Below are 23,579 nucleotides of genomic sequence, written 5' to 3'. Positions count from 1 at the left end.
ACCCTGGCAGTCAGCCTTGCAAGCTACCAAACCAGATGCATATTCCATACCTGATAACACTTCAATACTAGAATGATAAAAAAGAAGCATGATGTTTTTGCTCAACATCAAAAAAACCTCAGCCTTCAGAGGAAGTGCATATGATATCATATGATATACAGTATCATCATTTTGCTAAAACCCCAGCCTGCTACAGTGTCTGAAAGACAGTAGGCCTGTGTGAAGCCATTGGACTAAACCTATGAGATTCATGGCTTTTGAGAAAACATACAGGGCAGGAGCCCAAGAGGGCCCCCATCAAGTTAATAGTAAGACCATGTGGACAGTCAGCACTGTTTCTGGTACCTTTCACTGTACAGAGTTTGGTAAATAAATGCAGAGAAGCTGGATCTAAACTGGAAAAGAGCTCTCCACTGCCCCTCTAGGCATGGTGAAGTACACAATTTGTATCCTCATCACGTATGTACCATAGTATTAATGTTGTTCTTTAGTAATAAAATTTCCAAACAGTAAGAAAATCCCTGCACCAACTCTCCAACTAGCAGCTCCAGTCTTTCTCCACTCCAGCATCATGTTACACTCTCAATACTTCCATCACCATCCATCATCAGTCCTTTACTGTAGGATAAACAACTCTAAATCATGTTTTTTATATTTTCATAGTTTTTTTTGTGTTTGTTTTGTTTTTTTTTAAATTTAGTGTAATCATCAGGTACTAAGAAAAGGTGGAACTGAAAACTGATGAAGCTCAGTGACCTATCTCATACACATAAGGAGTGGCTTTTCCTGGAAAGTGACAGTTCAAAGTCCTAAAGTCAGTCTGGCAGAGAGAGGAGGAAGAGAGAGCAGCCATGGCTTCTGCTTCTTACATGGAGGATTTGACTTGTTCTATCTGTCTGACTATCTTCACTGATCCGGTGAGCCTTCTCTGTGGCCACTCTTTCTGCAAAGAATGTATCACCATCTCTCTGAGCAAAAAGGACCAGTGTCCACAGTGTCGGACGACTGTTCCAATAGAGGAGAAATATCTCCCAACCAGCCACATTCTGAAAAGTCTTGCTGACAAAGCTAAAGAAGCTGAGAAGATGAAGACAGAACAGGGAGATGAGACCACAGGAGTAAGTTTGATATTTTTTGTTGAAATAATTTAATGTTGTGTGTGCTCATTGTAATGCAGTTGTCTGTGAATCTTGGAGCGGGATAGTTAACTTCCTTGTTGTGCTCTTATTTGTCTCCTCTCCTTTATTGTTATACTCCTTTATTGTTTCATTGTTTTATTAAAGGTTGCTCAGTTCTTGTGCCCTGAGCATGAAGAAAAGCTGAAACTGTTCTGTGAAACAGATCAACAACTAGCCTGCGTCATATGCCGAGATGGGGAGAGGCATAATGGACACAAATTTAAACCAATCAGAGAAGCAGCTACACCTCTGAGGCGGGAGCTGGAGAAGGGTATGGGGCACCTTTCTGCTGAAATCCATGCCATAGAGAGCTTAGCCAACATGCAGAGAGAAGAAATAACAAAAATCCAGGTGAAGTCCCAGCAGCTGATGACCCAAATCAGCACCCAGTTTGAGGAGATGCATCAGTTTCTGAGAAAGAGAGAAGAGGAGATAAAGAATGAGCTAAAGGAGAAAGAGAGAGAGGCTGTAGAGGAGATGACTGAGAAGTTTAAGGCGATGGACCTGGCTTTGTCTAAGAGTAGAGAGCTGCAGGTGAAGGGGACAGCAGCTCTGGAAATTTCAGACTCAGTGAAGTTCTTGCAGAGCTGGACTGAAGTGAACAACATGCTGACTCCAGAGTGTTTGTTCAGGCCCAGAGCAAATGATCTGCAGGTGGCCCGCACTTCTCTCAGTTTGGGTCCTTATGAAAGTCACCTGCAGTTCTTTGTGTGGAAGGAGATGCTTCAGGTGGTCAAGCCCCGGGCAGAGCTGCTCTCACTGAGAAGAGAAAATACATGTGTAACTGTGTCTGATGACGGACGCAGTTTGCTTTGTGCTCCCAAAAGCAGCCAATCTCAGCCTTGTTGCTTTTCTGGCTCTAATCTGTATCAACAATATCAGTATAATACAGGTTCATATGGCGCTGCCCAAGACAGGAGCTCTTTGGAATATCGCTCTATGGACGCATGGGCACACCCTGAATTTGGCTCTACCCATGCACCCCCAACATTTGGTGGTTCATCATTTAGTGGGTGGCATGATAACAATTCTTTTGCTGTCAAGGGAAATCATGCATTCAGTATCAATGAGTTCAGCTCAGGGCAGCATTACTGGGAGACAGAGGTTGGACTGAGGAATTACTGGGAAATAGGGGTGAAAGGTCATTTCCTCAAGTATGATGGCCAAAAATATGTCACCTTCAATCAGTCTTCAGTAACAGAGCTAACATTTACAGATAGACCTCGAAAGATTGGGATTTACCTAAACTGCTCCTCCAAGGAGCTTTCCTTCTACGATGCAGACAAGATGAAACATGTTCATACTCTGAGCTCAAGTCTCATGTCCCTGCCAGTGTCAGCTTATTTTAACATTGGACACAGTGAGGACATAGATCGTAACCCTCTGACAGTGTGCTGGTACTGAGCAGAGGGATGCTGGACCACAAGGAGCTTGGGCTGTTGCAAATTCAAAAACAAACAAACAAACAAAATAAAACAAATAAATGTGATTCTGTTTGAAAATACACTGTCTTTTTTTTTTTTAAAGCACCATCTGCAAAATGAACAGAATGAAAGAATTGCTAAAAAAAAAAAAAAATAGAAAGTCATACTCATATTATCAGCTCATTTTGAAAAAGTGGATGGTTTTGTGTATTAAATCATTGTTTGTATCTGCTCTGTTTTAAATCAACACACAGCATCTGCTGTAACTCTGTCTTGTGCAGCTTGGATTCAGCTGTGTACTGTAGAAACTAGGGACTGTGTATGTCATTAGGGTGATCTTTTCATGATTGTTGATATGTATTTTCTGTCATGCAAGACTCTTGGTTATCACTTGTGGGATTTATTTATATATCATGTAAACACAAGAATACTTATTGTCTAAATACTCATGTTGCTTTAGCAAAATGTTGCATGTTTGAAAATGAATACTATGACTTATTGACAAGATGTTTTAATATTTTATCACCAAAGAATTTCTATAATCAACTTTGCCTTTGTATGGATATATGTTACTTTGGCTTCATCAATATAAAATAGCAGATTTATTAGCATGGATGAGCATGAGTACAAAACAAATGAACTCCTGAAACTGAACTCACTTTTGACTCACAGTCCTATTGTTTTGTGTGTATGTGTGTGTGTGTGTGTGTGTGTGTGTGTGTGTGTGTGTGCGTGCGTGCGTGCGTGCGTGCGTGCGTGCGTGCGTGCGTGCGTGTAAAGAAGTTGTCATTTCATTCAGCATGCTTTGTCTTTTGGTTCAAATTCTTTGCACAGCAGCAGAGTTGGATAGAATTTGGCAAAGGTTCAGGTAGAGTGGCATCTGTGGTGTATGCAGAGTCAAGGTAAAGCATCAAGAACCATTTTGACTGAAAGTGCATTTAGTTTAACAGGCAGTTCTCTTTTCTTAAATCCCAATGGGACAGATGAGAAGGAATTATACTCCAAATTATTCCCATCACTAACTGAACTTGTGATTGTGATGTGGAATATGTGGATGTTTGAGTGACTATGATTTTAATGATTTTGTTTAAGCTGTTTGATGGACACTTCACTGCTTTACATCAGAGAGAGAGAGGAAAGATGGGGGTGACAGGATGCAAAGGTCCCACACTGGATTAGGTCCCAGGATGTTGCAGGTACCTGAAGTCGACGTCATCAACTGCACCAGCTGGAGGTTCCCAGGACTTGAATTCTGCTGATTTTTACTGTATTTACTACATAACAGAGAAATGCAGTATTTATGTTCTGTCACACATAAACATCTGTAGTGTATTCAAGAAGAGATCATAAATTTAGCATGTTTTGTACTTTCGAGTTCATGTATGTTTTCTTGCGTCGCTTTTATATTGTTTTAATGCCTTTATGCTCTATGTAAAGCACTTTCAATTGCCTTGTCGCTGAAATGTGCAGTACATATAAACTTGCCTTGCCTTGCCTTGCCTTGCCTTGCATTTAGGCTTTAGTCAAGGCAGGGTTGAATTGTTGTCATGTATGTGAAGTGAAATGGATGAGATGCAAAGTCTGTGAATACTGACATGCAACACAGAAAGATCAGTAATTTACAAGGAAGGAAACTTGCTTGAATTTGACAAGAAAAGCTTCACAACTGCTTGCAATATGGAAAAGCGGGCCTGTTGTTATGATACAGCCTTAAACAGTCATCAGCAAAATATAAAATTACAATGAAAGACACAGGCAATTGTATGTGAAAAATGACATGATGTAATTGTCGTGAAATAATTAAAACTGATTTGTGGATTAGACTTGACTGAAAAAAATAACACCCTCCCTGCATCCAGCTACACCAGACCCCAAACCTCCTATCACAGCCTATTATTACAACAAAGTCCTCAGCAAAATTCATCTAAAAAATTCAGTACTGGACATACCGACATGTTCAGATAGATCCTGGTTTTAAAATGATCCACAAACTAGCAATTCAGTGGAATGAAGACCAGTTTGAAATCCTGTACTTCTAATTTAGATGGTAACTGGCAAATGGGGTGTGTCTGGGTTTATTAAAGACACAATATAGGCCTGTGTATATCTACTAAATGAGTAGGGGAGCGCGGGGTAGAAACTAACGTGGGGTCAGTTGTAACTAGTGGTGTCAAATTATCGCGTTAATTGAGATTAATTAATTACAGTCATATTTAGCGCGTTATGTTTTTTAATCGAGTTAATCTAATTTCTAATCTCTAATTTTACTTTTTATAAAATCGGTTTGTAGGCGTTGGGCTTCCTGTGCTTAAATTGTTGGGGGTGGAAAACAATGGTCAGTCACACCCTGAAGTGGACATTGATTGGCTGTCATTGTGTTTGTGCCGGCCTGTCACTGGCCCGGTGGCCTGACCGTCTTTTTTTTTTTTTTTTTTTTTTTTTTTAAACAGGTCGCCGGCCAGGCCAATCAGCTGTCGGTCCGGTCCGGCTGGCCTCACCAGTCTGATCTTTTTTTTTTTTTTTAAGTCAGAGAGACAGGCCAGGCCAATCAGAGGCCAGCAACCTGTGAAGAGGTCAAGACATGATTGGTTTGTTTTGATTAACACCCGCCCCAACAGTCCGAGTCCGTTGTAAACAGGCAGCGCATGTTGAGGAGGGGGTGTCGCGACTCGTGTGTGTGTCTGACTGTGGAGGAGAGGAGAGGAGGTGGAAGAAAAGGTTGCGTGATCGAAGTTAATACATTACCGTATTCATCCGAATATAAGACGATATTTTTTCCATTGAAAATGCCCTGAAAAAACGCCCTCGTCTAATATTGGGGGTCTAAGCAAATACACATGTATTGTGCATATGTAAACCAGTAGGTAGGCTCGCCTGATGCCACGATTACCGGCGAATGGCCGCATTGCTCAGTCATTGCAGCCGCGTATGAACAAAAATTGATATGGCAGTAGGCTAAGCTATGTGTGCGCCGCTCACCTGTCAGATCCGGCAGACCAGACCCGGTGCCGCGGCCGGCTCGCCTGATGCCGACCGGTGGCTTTTTTATTCAAACAAGATTTTGTCCATATATATATATATATATATATATATATATATATATATATATATATATATATATATATATATATATATATTTTTTTTTTTTTTTTTTTTTTTTTCCAAAAAAGGGTCTTGAAAAAGAGGGGTCGTCCCCCCGACCCGCATCGGACTGATCTGCTACAATAATGTAATCAATTTAAAGGGAAATACCTCAAGTTCAGGGCTTTTCTCAGCAATTTTAGGTGAGATTAAAAAAGAGATTAATTAGATCAATTAATTACAGATCATAATTAATTAATCTCTCAATTTTTTTAATCTCTTGACACCACTAGTTGTAACACAGACTTTTTAGGTAGTTGCACAAGGTCAACCGGCAAGTGCTTCCAGTTAGTTCATGACATGATCGTAAGAGAGCCCAGCGCAAATTTTCGGGGGAATTGGTTGCATTTTTGAGGAGACACGTGTAAAAGTGTGTTTTACCACCAAGTAAGTGTATTTCTTTACATTTCTAATTTTTGACTACTGAACTGTGTGCGTGCGTTACCGAATCCAATCTTACATCAACGTATTGAGCATCATGTTGCCTAAAACATAGCACTGATTCAAACATTTAGCTAACTCACAGCGAGTGCTAGTCAGGTTTGAGACCAGTGACTACACAGTGGGGTTGGTTGTATCGCAGTGTTACAACTAAGCCGCAATAAAAACAACTGCATATTTGTCACTAACATAAGAGTAACGTTAGCTACGTAGTGTAGCTGTGTGTGTGTGTGTGTGTGTGTGTGTGTGCGCGCGCGCGCGCATGCGTGCGTGTGTGCGTGCACAAGGTGGAACGTGTGTGTGGATATAACATGTGAGCCCCTATCATCATGGGATTTCTACTGTATTCTTTCTAGTAGCTAGTGTATATTGAAACAGATACTCCAACTAGTGTATTAACAGATTTTCTTCTTCTGTGAGGCATACAAGTCAGAGTTATGATTTATGTGGTGTCAGAATAACCCCATGTGGGATGGGTTGATTGTCTTTATTCATTCATTCATTCATTCATTCATTCACAGAATGATATTACCCCTGCAGTCCGCACAACACTGCACATCTGCGTGGGTTTTTACTATTATTATAGGCCTATTTTTTTATTTCCTATGGTAGGCGTATAGTATTCTTGTAATATCCTAAATGGGACTCGCGGCGTATTTGTGGTACTGTAGGCCTGCGTTTATATTGGCCATAAGACTTTTATGGGGCGGGGGACTACGCTACGCCACGGATGGCCTGCACAATCAGTATCCCCCAGTAGAATGTAGATGAGATTGTATTAAACTGTGTTAAACCAAACCTTTCTATAAGTGTTACAACTAAGACACCCTTCGTTACAATTAACCCCACCTGTTTGGTAAATTGTAACATTTCTCTTCTTCCACTTAGGGTGAAATTCCATGGAAATGGTAGGTTCTAGAAACAAAGTTAAAGTATTCATTTGTAGCAAAGATGTGTATATTGCTTGTATTAAAAAATGAGTTCTCTAACTCTGACATATCCTACATTTTTTTGCCTTTGGCCTGAAACGTTAGGTTGTACCCCTCTCTCCCCTATCATAGTTGATAAAAGGCTGATGGAAGACAGCATTTCCAAGGCTGTACGCTTAAATCCAAGGAATATAAAACAGCAACTATTATCTTCTGAGGAAAAAAGTTAAAAAAAAAAAAAAAAAAATGCAAAAACAAACTTTTAAGATTGTGATATAGTCTGATCAAGTCAGTAAATCATGTGACTGAAATAATGATTCAGGTCTTCAGACCAGCTCACAGACTGGGTGCATGACTCTTTTCTGTTGGATCCATGTGACAAACAGCAGTGATGGAAGAGGTGCCACCATTTATTTAGTCATTACCACATCTTTATTTTTCATCTCTCAAAGTTTGGTGAACTTCAAAATGAGCGTCTTCATCACATCTGTACCATGGTATTAATGCTGCTATTTGTTAGTAAAATTAAAAAAAAAAAAACAAATTCCTGCACCATCTGTTCAACTAGCAGTTCCAGTCTCTCTCCACTAGAGTGTGATGCTACACCTGCACTATTTCCACCTGCATCCATCATCAGCCTTCTTTTGTATAAACAACTTTTTTACATACAATATATTTTTTATAGTTTCATGCAGTCAAGTTAACTGTGATTGGATAAAATCAAGCTTTTATTTTAGGGTAATCATGCTTGTACTAAGAGAAGGTGGAACTGAAAACTGATGAAGCTCAGTGACTTATCTCATAAAGACACGGAGTGGCTTTTCCTGGAAAGTGATGCCTCAAATTTGCTAAGTCAGTCTGACAGAGACAGGAGAACGAGAGAGCAGCCATGGCTTCTGCTTCTTACATGGAGGATTTGACTTGTTCTATCTGTCTGACTATCTTCACTGATCCGGTGAGCCTTCTCTGTGGCCACTCTTTCTGTAGAGAATGTATCACCAACTCTCTTAGCATAAAGGACCAGTGTCCACAGTGTCGGACAACTGTTCCAAAAGAGGAGAAATATCTCCCAACCAGCCACATTCTGAAAAGCCTTGCTGACAAAGCTAAAGAAGCTGAGAAGATTAAGAGAGAACAGGGAGATGAGACCACAGGGGTAAGTTTTTTTGTTTGTTTGTTTGTTTGTTTGTTTGTTTGATGTAATGTCAGCTTTGTATCTGCTAATATGCAAGTGACAATGTATTTTTAAGCAGGATTACTGCATTCTGCGTCTTTATCTCTTTTTTATCTTTATGTTATTGCTGTTTTTATTAATATTATTTAGTGATTGATGCATTGTTTTTTGAAAGGTTTCTGAGTCTTTGTGCCCTGAGCATGAAGAAAAGCTGAAACTGTTCTGTGAAACAGACCAACAGTTAGCCTGCGTCATATGCCGAGATGGGGAGAGGCATGATGGACACAAATTTAAACCAATCAGAGAAGCAGCTACATCTCTGAGGCGGGAGCTGGAGAAGGGTATGGAGCACCTTTCTGATGACATCGAGGCCATAGAGAGCCTAGCCAATACACAGAGAGAAGAAATAACAAAAACCCATGTGATGTCCCAGCAGCTGATGACCCAAATCAGCACCCAGTTTGAGGAGATGCATCAGTTTCTGAGACAGAGAGAAGAGGAGATAAAGAATGAGCTAAAGGAGAAAAAGACAGAGGCTGTAGAGGAGATGACTGAGAAGTTTAAGGCGATGGACCTGGCTTTGTCTGAGAGTAGAGAGCTGCAGGTGAAGGGGACAGCAACTCTGGAAATTTGCGACTCAGTGAAGTTCTTGCAGAGCTGGACTGAAGTGAACAACATGCTGACTCCAGAGTGTTTGTTCAGGCCCAGAGCAAATGATCTGCAGGTGGTCCACACTTCTCTCAGTTTGGGTCCTTACGAAAGTCACCTGCAGTTCTTTGTGTGGAAGGAGATGCTTCAGGTGGTCAAGCCCCGGGCAGAACTGCTCTCACTGAGGAAAAATACAGATGTAACTGTGTCTGATGACAGACGCAGTTTGCTTTGTGCTCCCAAAAGCAGCCAATCTCAATCAGGTTCATTATTTGGCCAAACCACAGGACCTTATGGATTTGGTTCAGGAATATTTGGGTCTTCCTCTACCTTTGGATTTGGTTCAGCCCAAGACACAGGAACATTTGGGTCTTCCTCTACCTTTGGATTTGGCTCCACCCAAGACAAGGGACTATTTGGATCTGGCTCAAATTTTATGGCACATGAAGACAGTTCTTTTGTAAAAATGGGGGCTATGAAGACAAATCATGCATTCAGTTTCAATGAGTTCAGCTCAGGGAAGCATTACTGGGAGACAGAGGTTGGACTAAGGAATTACTGGGAATTAGGGGTGAAAGGTCATTTCCTCAAGTATGATGGCCAAAAATATGTCATCTCCAATCAGTCTTCACTAACAGAGCTAACATTTACAGATAGACCTCGAAAGATTGGGATTTACCTAAACTGCTCTTCCAAGGAGCTTTCCTTCTACGATGCAGACAAGATGAAACATGTTCATACTCTGAGCTCAAGTCTCATGTCCCTGCCAGTGTCAGCTTATTTTAACATTGGACCCAGTAAAGACATAGATCGTAACCCTCTGACAGTGTGCTGGTACTGAGCAGAGGGGCCACCAGGAAATCCTTAGTAGCATACTTGTGGAATTTGGGTCCGAAATTCAATGTCTAGTTTTTCAAATAATTCTAAATGAAGTAATGCTAATGCTAAACATTTGCTAAATGGAAACAAAACAAAACAAAACAAGTGATGTTACTATCAAACCAATGTTTCAAAATATAGTATTTTATATGAACTATGTTTCTGTCTCCTCTCTTTTTCTAACCAACCCAGCATCTGATATAACTATCTCTTATGCATGTTGGATTAGAATCTATGTTCTTTAAAAAAAATTTGTATAGAATGAATATCAGTTGATCTTTTCATCATTGTTAATATAGATTTTCAGAATAATTATAAAAGGCTCTTGACCATAATACACTGGTTTTAATTATGCCATGAAAAAAAAAGAACATGTATCCTCTGAATACTAAAAATGCTTTGCTTTAAAAAATGAATAATATTGTGACTTGCAACATTTTTGCATGTTATTATTATTATTATTATTATTATTATTATTTTGGACATATGTAAGTTTAGTTTTATCAATGCAAAGTGGAATACATATTAAAGTGTAAAAACAAGCACCAATAAAGAATAATAATAAAAAAAAAGAAATTAATATTGAACTGATGTTTGATTTTCATTGATATGCCTTGTGTGCATGTATGAGTGCATTAGACTGGAAGTGGCAAAGCTTGTGTGTGTGTGTGTATGTTAGGGTTAGGTTTAAGTAAGTCCAAATTCATAGCATAGATGAGAGAGAATGAACCAAATTCAGTCAGATCTAAGCACATTTTAATCTGAGTCCTTGCTCTTGCAATCTCCAAAGAGTGAATATTTAGTGATTAGTTGAGTGATGATGATTATGTTATTTTGTTTTCATTGTCGGATGGACATTTCTGCTTTGACTGGACAGCAAGGGAGAGGTAGAGGGCATGACATGAGGTCTTAGACTGAATTAGATCCCAGGATGTCACAGATACCTGAAGTACACTTTAGTCAACTGAACTGAAAGCATGTCCCTGTTTTTTGAATTGGTGTCTTTTTACTGTATTCACTGTGTTACAGTAGAATACAGTCTTTATGTTCTGTAATGCATATGAACTGTAGTGATTTGAGGGAAGGAATTACAAGTGGGGAATGTCTTCATCTTTCTTCACACAGGATAATTCATCATTATGCTGTGTGACAGAGCTGCAATGAAATGAGAAACTATGAAAGAAGTTTTTATATACCACATGTAAACTCTTAAATATAATGCAACCTAATACACTATTATTAATATGTGCTGCTAAGCATGCTCAAGTTGTTATTTTGTGCAAAAGTGTTGTTTGGTGTATCCACCTACTTCATCTGCTTCTAATTCTGTTAATGATGCTGCACATTACCCAGATGGATTTTTTTGTTTGTTTGTTTTAGGCTGAAAGGGTTTTTCCTTAAAGAGCCTAGTAACCCTTTTGGTGTAGATCACGACTGTGTTACCTCAATCATCAAGCATTTTGCCTGGGGATGTTGGTGTACCATATATAGAGGAAGCCATTATCATAGGGGTGCCTTTGGGTGAAGCAGATCCACTCTGGGAGGTCTGGGAAGTTCTGCAGGTTGCAGTTAAAAAAACATGATGTCATCATACAGGCAGCCAGTTCACAACATGCAAAGAGGAGAATTGAGATAACTTTAATTTTCAAGTTGCATACAGACGATAAAGGGTATGTCACTGTATAGAGTGAGGCTTGTCTGTTAAACCGTCTATTTGTCTTTTACCAGTAATAATACAATGGCAGTGACAATCTAAAGTGCACCCTTTGAGACATCTATCAAAGATAATAAGTTAGAGACCTTCTCCCAGATTAATCTATTGGAACTAACTTCAATTATCTCCTCCTCCAATTCATCTACATGTCTCCTAGACCCTATTCCAACCAAGCTGCTTAAAAAAATATTACCTTTAGTTAGCACATCTCTTCTTGCTATGATCAATATGTCTTTATCGACTCAGTTGTACATATCCGTAAAGCCAAATGAAACCCATTAGCTAAGTAAACTTGAAGCCTGCCTTAAGGAGATAAAGGCCTGGATGGCCACCAATTTTCTACTATTAAACTCAGAAAAAACAGAAGTTATCATGTTCGGCCCTAAATACCTTAGGGAATCGGTTTCTAATGACATAGCTACTCTGGATGGCATTACTTTGGCCCCCAGCTCCACGGTAAGGAACCTCGGAGTCATTTTCGATGCGGATTTGTCCTTTACCTCCCATATTAAACAGATCTCTAAAACTGCCTTTTTTCACTTGCGTAATATCTCAAAAGTCCAGCATATCTTGTCTCAGAGTGATGCAGAAATTAATCCACGCCTTCGTTACCTCTAGGTAAACTACTGTAACTCCTTATTATCAGGTTGTACCAGCAAGTCGGTCCAAAACGCTGCTGCACGTGTGCTGACTAGAACTAGGAGAAGAGATCATATTACTCCAATATTGGCTTCTTTACATTGGCTACCTGTAGAATCTAGAATAGAATTTAAAATTCTTCTCCTCACCTATAAAGCTCTTAATGGGCAGGCACCATCTTATCTGAAAGAGCTCATAGTTCCTTATCACCCTGCCAGAGCACTGCGCTCCCAAAATGCAGTGGTTCCCAAAATCTCTGGGAACCACTGCATTCCAGGCCCCACGCTTGTGGAACAATCTTCCTATCTCAGTTCGGAGGGCAGATTCACTCTCTATCTATAAGAGTAGACTTAAAACTTTCCTTTTTGACAAAGCTTATAGTTAGGGTCGGCCCAGGTTGCCCTGGACCAGCCCTTAGTTATGCTGCTATAGGCTTAGACTGTCGGGGGACATCATATCATGCTCTGAGCACTTTCCTCTCTTCTAATCTTTCTCTTCCCTCTTCCTTTCTTCTTCTTCCTGTCCCCCTCTATAGCCCCCCTTTTTACTCAGTGCATGCTATTGTTCCAGAGTCCACTGCCCCTTTGCTTTCGTTGTGCTTTCTGTGTCTTGTCTAGGTCATACTGTCCTGCTCATCCTGGAAGGTCATCCAGCTGCAGACGAGAAGGCTGGATGCTGCGTGTCACTTCCACCTAGATTACCTGTTCAGGATACCCTGCTGTTTCTGCTATTGTCTGCTGTCCCAGTTTGTCCCTATCCCCCTGTCTCTGTCTCCTTGTCTCTCTCTCTCTCCCCTCCCACCCAACCGGTAGAGGTAGATGTTCGCCCGCCCTGAGTCTGGTTCTGCCTGAGGGTTCTTCCTGTTAAAGGGGAGTTTTACCTTGCCACTGTCGCCAAGAGCATGCGCAGGAGGGAATCTGTTGGGTTTCTTGTTTTTCTACTATAATTTGTGGAGCGTGGTCTTTACCTGCTCTACCTGTAAAGCGTCATGAGATAACTTCTGTTGTGATTTGACGCTATATAATAATATAAAGATTGATTGATTGATTGAGTCTTTGTTCAGTGACAACCACAGCCAACTGTTGACATGGCTCCAGAGAGACGGCAGCCTGTTGCACGCAGCTGAGTGTTTTTTTTTTTTGTTTGTTTGTTTGTTTTTTTTTTATCATTCTTTAGCTCATCTTATCACAGTTTTTTCAGTGGATACATAGTGTTTTATTGGAGCCACTACTACCAACAACATCTGTTCGTGACTAGTGATCTGTGCTCATTCGGGAATTGGACTTTATAACCTACGGAATGTGCTTGAATACTGTGGAGCGGACAGAGGGACGTATCCAGGAGGAAGTTGCCTTGACATACACCCGTCAAGAAATACTGAACCTGCTACATTGTTCGAGATTGGTATCAGACATGATATCCAAAAGGAGCTCCTGCGGAGGGGGCACCGAGGAACTCGTGTGGGTGTTAACGGAATAGGAGGCAGACAGGGAGAACGTGGAGAGAAACTTTCAAACCACCTCTTCCTTCTATCACTATGGGAAACGTCCGTTATTTGTCCAACAAACTGGAGGAGCTGGAGGCTCTTGTCCGGGGCCAGAAACTGTATCAGGAAAGCACCATTATATGCTTGACTGAGACGTGGCTCACGAACATCATCCCCGACTCACCGATCAATTTCACCGGCTTTAGGACAGTACGGGTGGACAGAGACAGAGATGCTGCAACCACTGTATTGTATGAGTGTGCAATTTTATGTGTTGAAGTAATGAAGCTGCCGTGACAAAGTAATTTCCTGGAAAAGATTAATAAAGTATCATTCATTCATTCAATCCTGGTGTTCTTCCTGATCTTAAGAGCCCCTATGGACCTGGGAATATATCGATTCTATCCACACTGTGGGGCTCTGTACCTTCCTCCTGACTGAAAAAGCTGGTATCATTGAGGAGGATGGGGGAATCAGATCGAGGCTATCTTCAGAGCTAGTCTGATTACAGACTTCTCGTATGTGGCTTGGAGGGAGAGTGCCAGATTCCTAAAGTTTTTATTGCCACATCCACCAAGCAATTGACCCTGGCAGTCAGCCTTGCAAACTAACAAACCAGATGCATATTCCATACCTGATAACACTTCAATAATAGAATGATAAAAAAGGAGCATGATCTTTTTTCCCAACACCAAAAAAACCTCAGCCTTCAGAGAAAGTGCATTCTCTGTTGGGCTGTAGAACACACATAATCCATGTGAACCTTCCAATCCACTGAAGTGTCAATGTATACACCCAAGTATTTGGAAGTGGTAACCTGGGTGACTTGGGAGGACAGAATACTACAAATTGCTACTCAAGTAGAAGTACTGTTACTTTGCTGATACTTTATTTAAGTAGAAGTTCTGCTGTAAAAATGTACTGTAAAAAGTAGCTCATTTAAAATGTACTGTGTGTAAAAGCTATTTTTTCAAAACAATAACTGTTAGGTATGATCTTTTCCATGCAGTTCTAAAAGTAACAGAAGATAAAGTGGTCCTAATACTGTAGCTCCCTAAATGCTTTTTTATATTGCATCATTTTGGTGCTTGGCCCTCAGGCGTCTTCAGACTGCATGGATTACTGAATATGGAGGCCCAGCAAGGGGTTTTTCCTGGCTAGCTGGTTAACTGCATGTTTTTTTTTTGCCCCAAACTGCATGGGATTAGCATAAGATGGGCATGTCTAGAAAGGGCACACACAGAGCCCATTTTCAATCAGATATCTTGAGGTCAGCGGTCAAGGGACCCCTTTGAAAATGGCCATGCCAGTTTTTTCCTCGCCAAAATGTAGCCCAATTTTGTAGCAATGCTTATCCCCTGCTGACAACCTGCCATGACATACTTGGTGTCAATGGATTCCTTTGCTCATCTGTTTTCATATGATATACAGTATCATCATTTTGCTAAAACCCCAGCCTGCTACAGTGTCTGAAAGACAGTAGGCCTGTGTGAAGCCATTGGACAAAACCTATGAGATTCATGGCTTTTGAGAAAACATACAGTTTTTTTTCCTCACTGGCGGAAGAACTAAACACCTTTTTCGCACGCTTTGAGGCTACTGGTGCTAGCGCTGGGGTTAGTGCAATCAAAGTAGGCGACCTGACCGGTGAGGAGAACTGCCCACTCTCCCTCTCAAAGCACGACGTAAGGAGGGCTCTGAGAGACTCATCAAAGACTTCATCTGTTCATCATTGCCGGACTCCCTGGACCCCCTTCAGTTCGCCTATTGCCCCAATAGGAGTACTGGTGACCCCATCACTCATGTCCTCCACTCCACCCTCTCCCACCTGGACACTGGGGGAATTATGTGCGTCTGCTGTTTATTGATTACAACTCAGCATTCAACACCATAGTTCCCCACAGACTGGTCATCCCTCACTCTGCTGCTGGGTTCAGAGCTTCCTGACCGGCAGACCACAGGTGGTGAAGGTTGGAACCCACACCTTCAGCTCCCGTACCCTCAACAAGGCTGCGTACTGAGCCCTCTGCTCTACTCCCTTTACAACCATGACTGCACAGCGACACACCGATCCAACATCATTGTGAAATTCGCGGATGACACAGTGGTGGTAGGCCTGATCTCTAATAACAATGAGACGGCTTATCTGGAGGAGGTGGAGCTTTATTAGGTTTTTGGTACAGCAAGTTATTATTGTAAATTGTGGACCAAGTTCAAGTTTTAGGAAACATTATCCATTGCTAACAGCTAAAAAGATGACTCTCACTGTGATATGTATGCAAATATGAACCATTTATTTTACTTACAGTGTCAGGTTTAGTCCCAAGCTCTTAACAAACTTGCATTTACTATGCATTCACCTAGCCTACGCAGTCTGTGGTCTGATGCATTCACAGTTGGGGAATACTCACTATACATTTAATAAATGATATATTCTGCTTTATTTGGCTTTGTTTCAAGATAATTAGGTCAATACTGTATCTTAATTATGAAACACTGTTTGAATCCAGTAATTTCAGAGAGATTGATATTTGATTTTGAATAGTAGGAAAGACAACGTGGCAACTGTGTCTGGATTGTCTCCTCAGTTATTTTGTCTCATACTGTATGTAAATGAGTTCATTTTGGATGAGGGCTAGGTGTACAGAGATGACAGGGATTTCAATTGAAAAAAATATATATATATATTTTCTTCTTGCAAGATAAAGGTAAACTCAAAAAAATAGAAAAAGGAAAATCAACCAACTCACATTAAATGCTTCAATTTCAAGCAAACAGAATTGCTGTCTTTCCAAATACAATTTAGGGCAAAGCTCGCAAGGGCATTGTGCCTCACACCGTCTTCACTCTTCCCTCACTCAAGGCAGACTGAGCTTATATCCCCTGAACCTGGCGTCCCTTACTAGACCAAACCAACTGTTCTCAAGCACAGGGTAAATGTATACATTTCACCTACAGTTCAAACGCAGCAAAACAAGGAAAACATTTCCAAAACCATACAGAAAATAATCTTCCTCAACAAGGTAAGTACATTTCATCTTAATAAGTAAACATCAATTTATATACGGAAAACAACATTTTTCAAAATGAATGCAAGCTACCCTGGCTAGTGGTATGTCCTAATGACATCACCACCCCTATAAATGGAGCTCTGCACACCTGTGTCTCCCCTTTCCTTGTCAGCTCAAGTAACTGGATATATTAAGTATGTGTGTTTGTATATAGATTGCAATAATATGTTTGAACCTCTTTTGAGACGAATAAATGTGTGTTTGAACTAAACCTTTGTTATGTTGTTTGTAAGATGATTTATATGTGCAGAAAGTTTTTCTAGTTAAATTGTAGAGATGTAAACTCCCTGAATACTACGTAGCATGCATTGTAGCAAACAGGTTGTTTGGACCACATGGCTGAGAAATTAAAGGTTAAACAAGGGTGAATATGGATGAAAATATGTATGAATGTATTTGTTAACAAGAAATAAATGAATACAATGTAACTAAAGAAAATGCAGGCAGTTGCAAAGGTTAAGTGGGGAAGACAGGCCTTGTCTTCACCACACTGTAGCATTTTATTGAATAAAAATTCATTGCTGTTTGGTTAGTGTTTTGAAAAGCCACCATATGAAATTTTATGCCGACAAATATACTTAACCCTTATATGGTATTCGTTTTTTTGTTACACAGGGAGTCCTGCTGGGTCTGGTGGACCCATTGCGTTTTGGTGCTTTTAATTCAACATAATCAAACCTTTTTTGTTAAAATACTCAGCAGATTTTTACTTCATCCCAATTGCAAGTAATATAAACAATACATATGTTAAATTTGTTCCCTTTACCTTTGTAAAATCACATTTATGAATACAAATAACACTCGTTTTTTTATTAAAATGCAACAAAATAAGAAAATCTATCATAAAACCGGCATAACTAGAAAATATCAACAAATGTACAAATGAAGGCATAAAACTAGTGTTTTATTTGAATTTCATTAGAAATGTAACTTAACATTTCCACATTAAATCTGTCTGAACAACACATTAGCCCAACTGAACACGCCATTTCATACCAGACTACGCCATACAATAGGTGCAGAGTTTCACTGTGTGTGCATTGCAAATGTACTTCTTGCACTGGGTGCATGTATAGTGTTTTTCTGTCCATCTTGGGTCCACACACCTCACAGCACTTTTTGTTACTGGCTACAATCTAGAATAATGAAAAGAAAGATCTTTACTAACACTCGTCACATTGGCAGCTATGTGGGGCGGTTCATTTCTTGAAAATGAAGACCATTCAATTCTGCCATTTCTTGACATCCATATGTTGTCATTTGCAAGCTGCTCACCAGCTGGCCCTGGGGCTGGGGGGGGGGTGCATTGAAATTTTTTTCTGATTTATGTTCCTCACAGAAAATGACCCAAGGCCAATAAATATTAGTTTGAAAAAAATAATTATTTGTATCATTTTTCTTAAGCTAAAAACTGAAAACGGGTCCCACAGAGCCGAATACCTTATAAGGGTTAAAAGACTATGTGTAAGTTGCTGTTAGTGTATTATAAGCCAGTTGAATATTTGCTACATACTGTACTGCATAATACTCAATCACAGCATAGTTACAAGCTTAGTGTATTGCAAAATTATGAGCCTGCACCCCTGTTTTGCAGGAAAACTTCTGTCCAACCAACAATTTGAATCTCTGTCCACTAGAGTGTGATGTTGCATCATAAAGCAATAATAGTCATTATATATTTATTTATTTATTTATTTTTTCAGGCTGTTGTAGTGAACTATGGACTAGGCTAGACTGTTACATTTGTATAATCATCAAGGAAACTAAATTGAAGAATGTAAACTGATGAAGCTTATTGAAGCCACAAAACTGGGAGGGGCTGTTCCAGGAAAGTGAAACTCATGGCTCATATTTGCTAAACCAGTTGTTTTGGCAGAGACAGGAGGAAGAGAAAGCAGCCATGGCTTCTGCTTCTTACATGGAGGATTTGACTTGTTCTATCTGTCGGACTATCTTCACTGATCCGGTGAGCCTTCTCTGTGGCCACTCTTTCTGCAGAAAATGTATCACCAACTCTCTGAGCATAAAGGACAAATGTCCACAGTGTCGGACAACTGTTCCAAAAGAGGAGAAATATCTCCCAACCAGCCACATTCTGAAAAGCCTTGCTGACAAAGCTAAAGAAGCTGAGAAGATAAAGAGAGAACAGGGAGATGAGACCACAGGGGTAAGTTTGTTATTTTATTTCTTGCTGAAATAATTTACTGCTGTATGTACTCATCGTAATGCAGGTTCCTGCGAGTCTTGCAGCGGAATAGTTAACTTTCTTATTATAGTCTCCTTTCTCTCGTCTCTCTATACTGTTTTTCATTTCATTTGTTATTGTTTTTTTATATTAAAGGTTGCTCAGTTCTTGTGCCCTGAACATGAAGAAAAGCTGAAACTGTTCTGTGAAACAGATCAACAATTAGCCTGCGTCATATGCCGAGATGGGGAGAGGCATGATGGACACAAATTTAAACCAGTCAGAGAAGCAGCTACATCTCTGAGGCGGGAGTTGGAGAAGGGTATGGAGCACCTTTCTGATGACATCAAGGCCATAGAGAGCTTAGCCAATACACAGAGAGAAGAAATAACAAAAACCCATGTGATGTCCCAGCAGCTGATGACCCAAATCAGCACCCAGTTTGAGGAGATACATCAGTTTCTGAGACAGAGAGAAGAGCAGATAAAGAATGAACTAAAGGAGAAAAAGACAGAGGCTGTAGAGGAGATGACTGAGAAGTTTAAGGCGATGGACCTGGCGTTGTCTGAGAGTAGAGAGCTGCAGGTGAAGGTGACAGCAGCTCTGGAAATTTCTGACTCAGTGAAGTTCTTGCAGAGCTGGACTGAAGTGAACAACATGCTGACATCAAAGCGTTTGTTCAGGCCCAGAGCAAATGATCTGCAGGTGGCCCACACTTCTCTGAGTTTGGGTCCTTATGAAAGTCACCTGCAGTTCTTTGTGTGGAAGGAGATGCTTCAGGTGGTCAAGCCCCGGGCAGAGCTGCTCTCACTGAGAGGAAAAAATACAGATGTAACTGTGTCTGATGACGGCCGGAGTTTGCTTTGTACTCCCAAAAGCAGCCAATCTCAATCAGGTTTTTCATTTGGCTCTACCAGAGCCAGAGACTTTGTTGATTTCAGCTCTAACCAACAATCTAGCTTTGATCAAATGGACTTTTCAGCAAGATTACGTCGTGCCCAAGAATTTAGTTTTTCTCTAGATGATGACGTGTATCACACACTCAATAATCCGTTTAAAACCAGTTCATTTGGGTCTGCCCAAGCCAGGAGCTCTTTTGAATTCGGCTCTACGGATGCATCAAAACCTTCTGGATTTGGCTCTACCCATGCGCCTCAAACATTTGGTGGTTCATCTTTTAGTGGGTGGCATGATAACAACTCTTTTGCTGTCAAGGGAAATCATGCATTCAGTGTCAATGAGTTCAGCTCAGGGCAGCATTACTGGGAGACAGAGGTTGGACTGAGGAATTACTGGGAATTAGGGATGAAAGGTCATTTCCTCAAGTATGATGGCCAAAAATATGCCATCTCCAATCAGTCTTCAGAAACAGAGCTGACATTTCCAGATAGACCTCGAAAGATTGGGATTTACCTAAACTGCTCCTCCAAGGAGCTTTCCTTTTACGATGCAGACAAAATGAAACATGTTCATACTCTGAGCTCAAGTCTCATGTCCCTGCCAGTGTCAGCTTATTTTAACATTGGACCCAGTGAGGACATAGATCGTAACCCTCTGACAGTGTGCTGGTACTGAGCAGAGGGATGCTGGACCACAAGCAGGTTGGGCTGTTGCAAATTCAAAAACAAACAACAAATAAACAAACAAACAAAATAAATAAAATAACACAAAAAAGAGATAAATGTGATTCTGCTTGAAAATACAACATCTGCAAAATGAATAGAATGAAATAATTACTAAAAAAATAGAAAGTCACACTCATATTATCAGCTCATTTTGAAAAAGTGAATGGTTTTGTGTATTAAACCATTGTTTGTATCTGCTCTGTTTTAAATCAACACAGCATTTGATGTAACTCTGTCTTGTGCAGCTTGGATGAGCAGCTGTGTACTGTAGAAACTAGGGACTGTGTATGTCATTAGGGTGATCTTTTCATGATTGTTGTTATGTATTTTCTGTCATGCAAGACTCTTGGTTATCACTCGTGGGATTTGTTGACATATCATGTAAACAACAAAATACTTATTGTCTAAATACTCATGTTGCAGACAAGATGAAACATGTTCATACTCTGAGCTCAAGTCTCATGTCCCTGCCAGTGTCAGCTTATTTTAACATTGGACCCAGTGAGGACATACATCGTAACCCTCTGACAGTGTGCTGGTACTGAGCAGAGGGGCCACCAGGAAATCCTTAGTAGTATACTTGTGGAATTTGGGTCCGAAATTCAATGTCTGGTTTCCAATAATGCAAAATGAACTAATGCTAATGCTAAACAGTTGCTAAATGAATAAATAAAATAAAAAAAAAACATACAAAAAAACAAACAAAAAAAAAAAAAAAAAACAGCCGATTGTTACTATCAAACCAATGTTTCATAATATAGTATAGTAGTTTAGAGTATGAACTCAGTTTCTGTCTTCTCTCTTTTTCTTCAACCCAGCATCTGACACATGTATCTCTTATGCACCTTGGATTAGAACCTATGCTCTGTAAAAACTTGTGTATACAATGAATATCAGTTTATCTTTTCATCATTGTCAATGTAGATTTTCAGCATAATTATACCAGCTTCTTGACCATAATACACTGGTTTTAATTATATCATGTAAAAAAAAGAACATGTATCCTCTGAATACTAAAAATGCTTCGCTTTCAAAAATGAATATTATTGTGACTTGCAACATTTTTGCATGTTATTTTATTTATTTATTTATTTATTTTTTGGGATATATGTAACTTTAGTTTTATCAGTGCAAAGTGGAATACATATTAAAGTGTAAAAATGAGCACCAATGAAGAATTTTAAAAAAATAATGATATTGAACTGATGTTTGATTTTCATTGATATGCTTTGTGTGCATGTATGAGTGTGATAGAGGGGAAGTGGCAAGGCTTGTGTGTGTGTATGTTAGGGGTTAAGTTTAAGTAAGTCCAAATTCATAGCATCGATGAGAGAGAATGAACCAAATTCAGTCAGATCTCTAAGAACATTTTAATCTGAGTCCTTGCTCACTCTTTGGAGATTGAGTCCTTGCAATCTCCAAAGAGTGGATGTTTTGTGATTAGTTGAGTGATGATGATTTTGTTATTTTGTTTTCATTGTGTGATGGACATTTCTGCTTTGACTGGACAGTTTACAACAGCAAGGGAGAGGTAGAGGGGATGCCATGAGGTCTTAGACTGAATTAGATCCCAGGATGTCACAGATACCTGAAGTACACTTTAGTCAACTGAACTGAAAGCATGCCCTCTTATTTGAATTTTTACTGTATTCACTGTTACAGTAGAATACAGCATTTATGTTCTGTCATACATATGAACTGTAGTGATTTGAGGGAGGGAATTACAAGTGGAACATGTCTGTTGCTCCTTAAGGCAAAGTCTTGTGGTCTCAGCTACTTACTGATACCACAAAGGTCCTCTTACACAGACTGCAGCAACATTTTACTTGTCTCCTCTGTACTGAAGCCATATAATCTGTGTTGAAACTGTTTACCTTCATCAGTCATGGCTCTCCTAGACAGTGTAGTTTACACTGTTCCCAATGGAGCAACTATGGGTCTCTCATCCCATTGATATTTCACTCTTGAAACAAAAATGAACAAATTGTGGCATTTGAATATGAAGTGCAAAAAAAGTCTCATAGACACGCTGCTCTGTGGCCCATTGGTTATTTTTCTTCACTGACACGGGGCTGGCCCAATCATATCACGAGACTTTGGCTCGGTGCGCCGGTGTGCAGTGCAACGCGGGTCGAACGTTATCCCATAGGATCTACTGAGATGGAGAGAAAATGCAAAGGTGGCACAGAGAAACTGTGAGAAATTTATCAACATTATTCTTAATTTATCGTAATTTATCAACATGAATGAAGAATGAGCCCAAACCATATAAAAGGGACACAAGCCCCAACGGCAGAGCGGATAGTTTCTCCTTCTGTCATGCAGGAGGCCAGGAGTTCAATTCCCCACCAGGACAAGAGTGTGTTTTTACTTTGTTACCTCACTTTGTTGTTAACCATGACAATCACAATGAAGTGATTCTTATTATTCTGCCTGTCATTGCCTGACACACACAGTGGCATTTAGGGTTTTTGTAATTTTCATTTCTGTACTCTTTTTGTGAATTTGTAACACAGGTGCTAAATTATTATTATTATTATTATTATTATTATTATTATTATTATTATTATTATGGCCATTTTTAATGCCTTGTCCTAACTTTATGGGGAGATATATATACCAATCGAATCAGATTCAGATTTAAACAAGGATTTGTGTGGTATACTTTGTTTGTCGCCATGACCTTCCTATGTGCATTTTGGGCTCATTCTCCATTCATGTTGATAGGCACCTGCACTTACCAATCTGAAATAGATGCCCAAAAGGTGTTGGCCAGTTGTGGCCTGTTCAGTAGAATAAAAAAAGTTCCAATTTATCTATTGCATTTTATTGTTCCACTATAGCACTATAGGCCAGTATGACTGGGGCAGCCAAGTAATTTGACATATTTGAATAATTTTTAAAAAAGTAATGTAATAGTTACTTTTCCTGGTAATTAATTACTTTTTAGTAGAAGTAACTAGTAACTATAATTAATTACTTTTTCAAAGTAACATGCCCAGTCCGCCCCTGTGTGTGTGTGTGTGTGTGTGTGTGTGTGTGTGT

At 39.9% G+C, this 23,579-nt stretch overlaps 2 protein-coding genes across 2 annotated transcripts; both read left to right on the top strand.

Annotated features, from left to right (window-relative positions):
- Positions 1-837: 837 nt before the first annotated feature.
- On the top strand, positions 838-2,582 carry LOC115361445 (zinc-binding protein A33-like). The gene is made up of 2 exons (XM_030054814.1): positions 838-1,118; positions 1,284-2,582. The coding sequence occupies exons 1-2, from the start codon at positions 852-854 to the stop codon at positions 2,580-2,582; spliced, it is 1,566 nt and encodes a 521-aa protein (XP_029910674.1). The 5' UTR covers positions 838-851.
- Positions 2,583-7,981: 5,399 nt separating this feature from the next.
- LOC115361444 (E3 ubiquitin-protein ligase TRIM39-like) lies at positions 7,982-21,254 on the top strand. Its single transcript, XM_030054813.1, has 3 exons — positions 7,982-8,269; positions 8,463-9,666; positions 20,970-21,254. The coding sequence occupies exons 1-3, from the start codon at positions 8,003-8,005 to the stop codon at positions 21,077-21,079; spliced, it is 1,581 nt and encodes a 526-aa protein (XP_029910673.1). The 5' UTR covers positions 7,982-8,002; the 3' UTR covers positions 21,080-21,254.
- The last annotated feature ends 2,325 nt before the right edge of the window (positions 21,255-23,579 follow it).

The sequence above is a fragment of the Myripristis murdjan genome, chromosome 7, assembly GCF_902150065.1.
Source record: "Myripristis murdjan chromosome 7, fMyrMur1.1, whole genome shotgun sequence".
In the NCBI taxonomy this organism is placed as follows: Eukaryota; Metazoa; Chordata; class Actinopteri; order Holocentriformes; family Holocentridae; genus Myripristis; species Myripristis murdjan.
Note: the sequence above shows the minus strand (reverse complement) of the source record. Positions and strands in the feature narration are given on the sequence as shown.

Excerpts from the sequence above, each read along its gene's own strand:
- LOC115361445 (XM_030054814.1), top strand. The coding sequence starts at position 852 with ATGGCTTCTGCTTCTTACATGGAGGATTTGACTTGTTCTATCTGTCTG. Across the intron at positions 1,119-1,283 it reads AGGGAGATGAGACCACAGGA|GTTGCTCAGTTCTTGTGCCC; the intron begins GTAAGTTTGATA and ends GTTTTATTAAAG.
- LOC115361444 (XM_030054813.1), top strand. The coding sequence starts at position 8,003 with ATGGCTTCTGCTTCTTACATGGAGGATTTGACTTGTTCTATCTGTCTG. Across the intron at positions 8,270-8,462 it reads AGGGAGATGAGACCACAGGG|GTTTCTGAGTCTTTGTGCCC; the intron begins GTAAGTTTTTTT and ends GTTTTTTGAAAG. Across the intron at positions 9,667-20,969 it reads CGATGCAGACAAGATGAAAC|ATGTTCATACTCTGAGCTCA; the intron begins ATGTTCATACTC and ends ACAAGATGAAAC.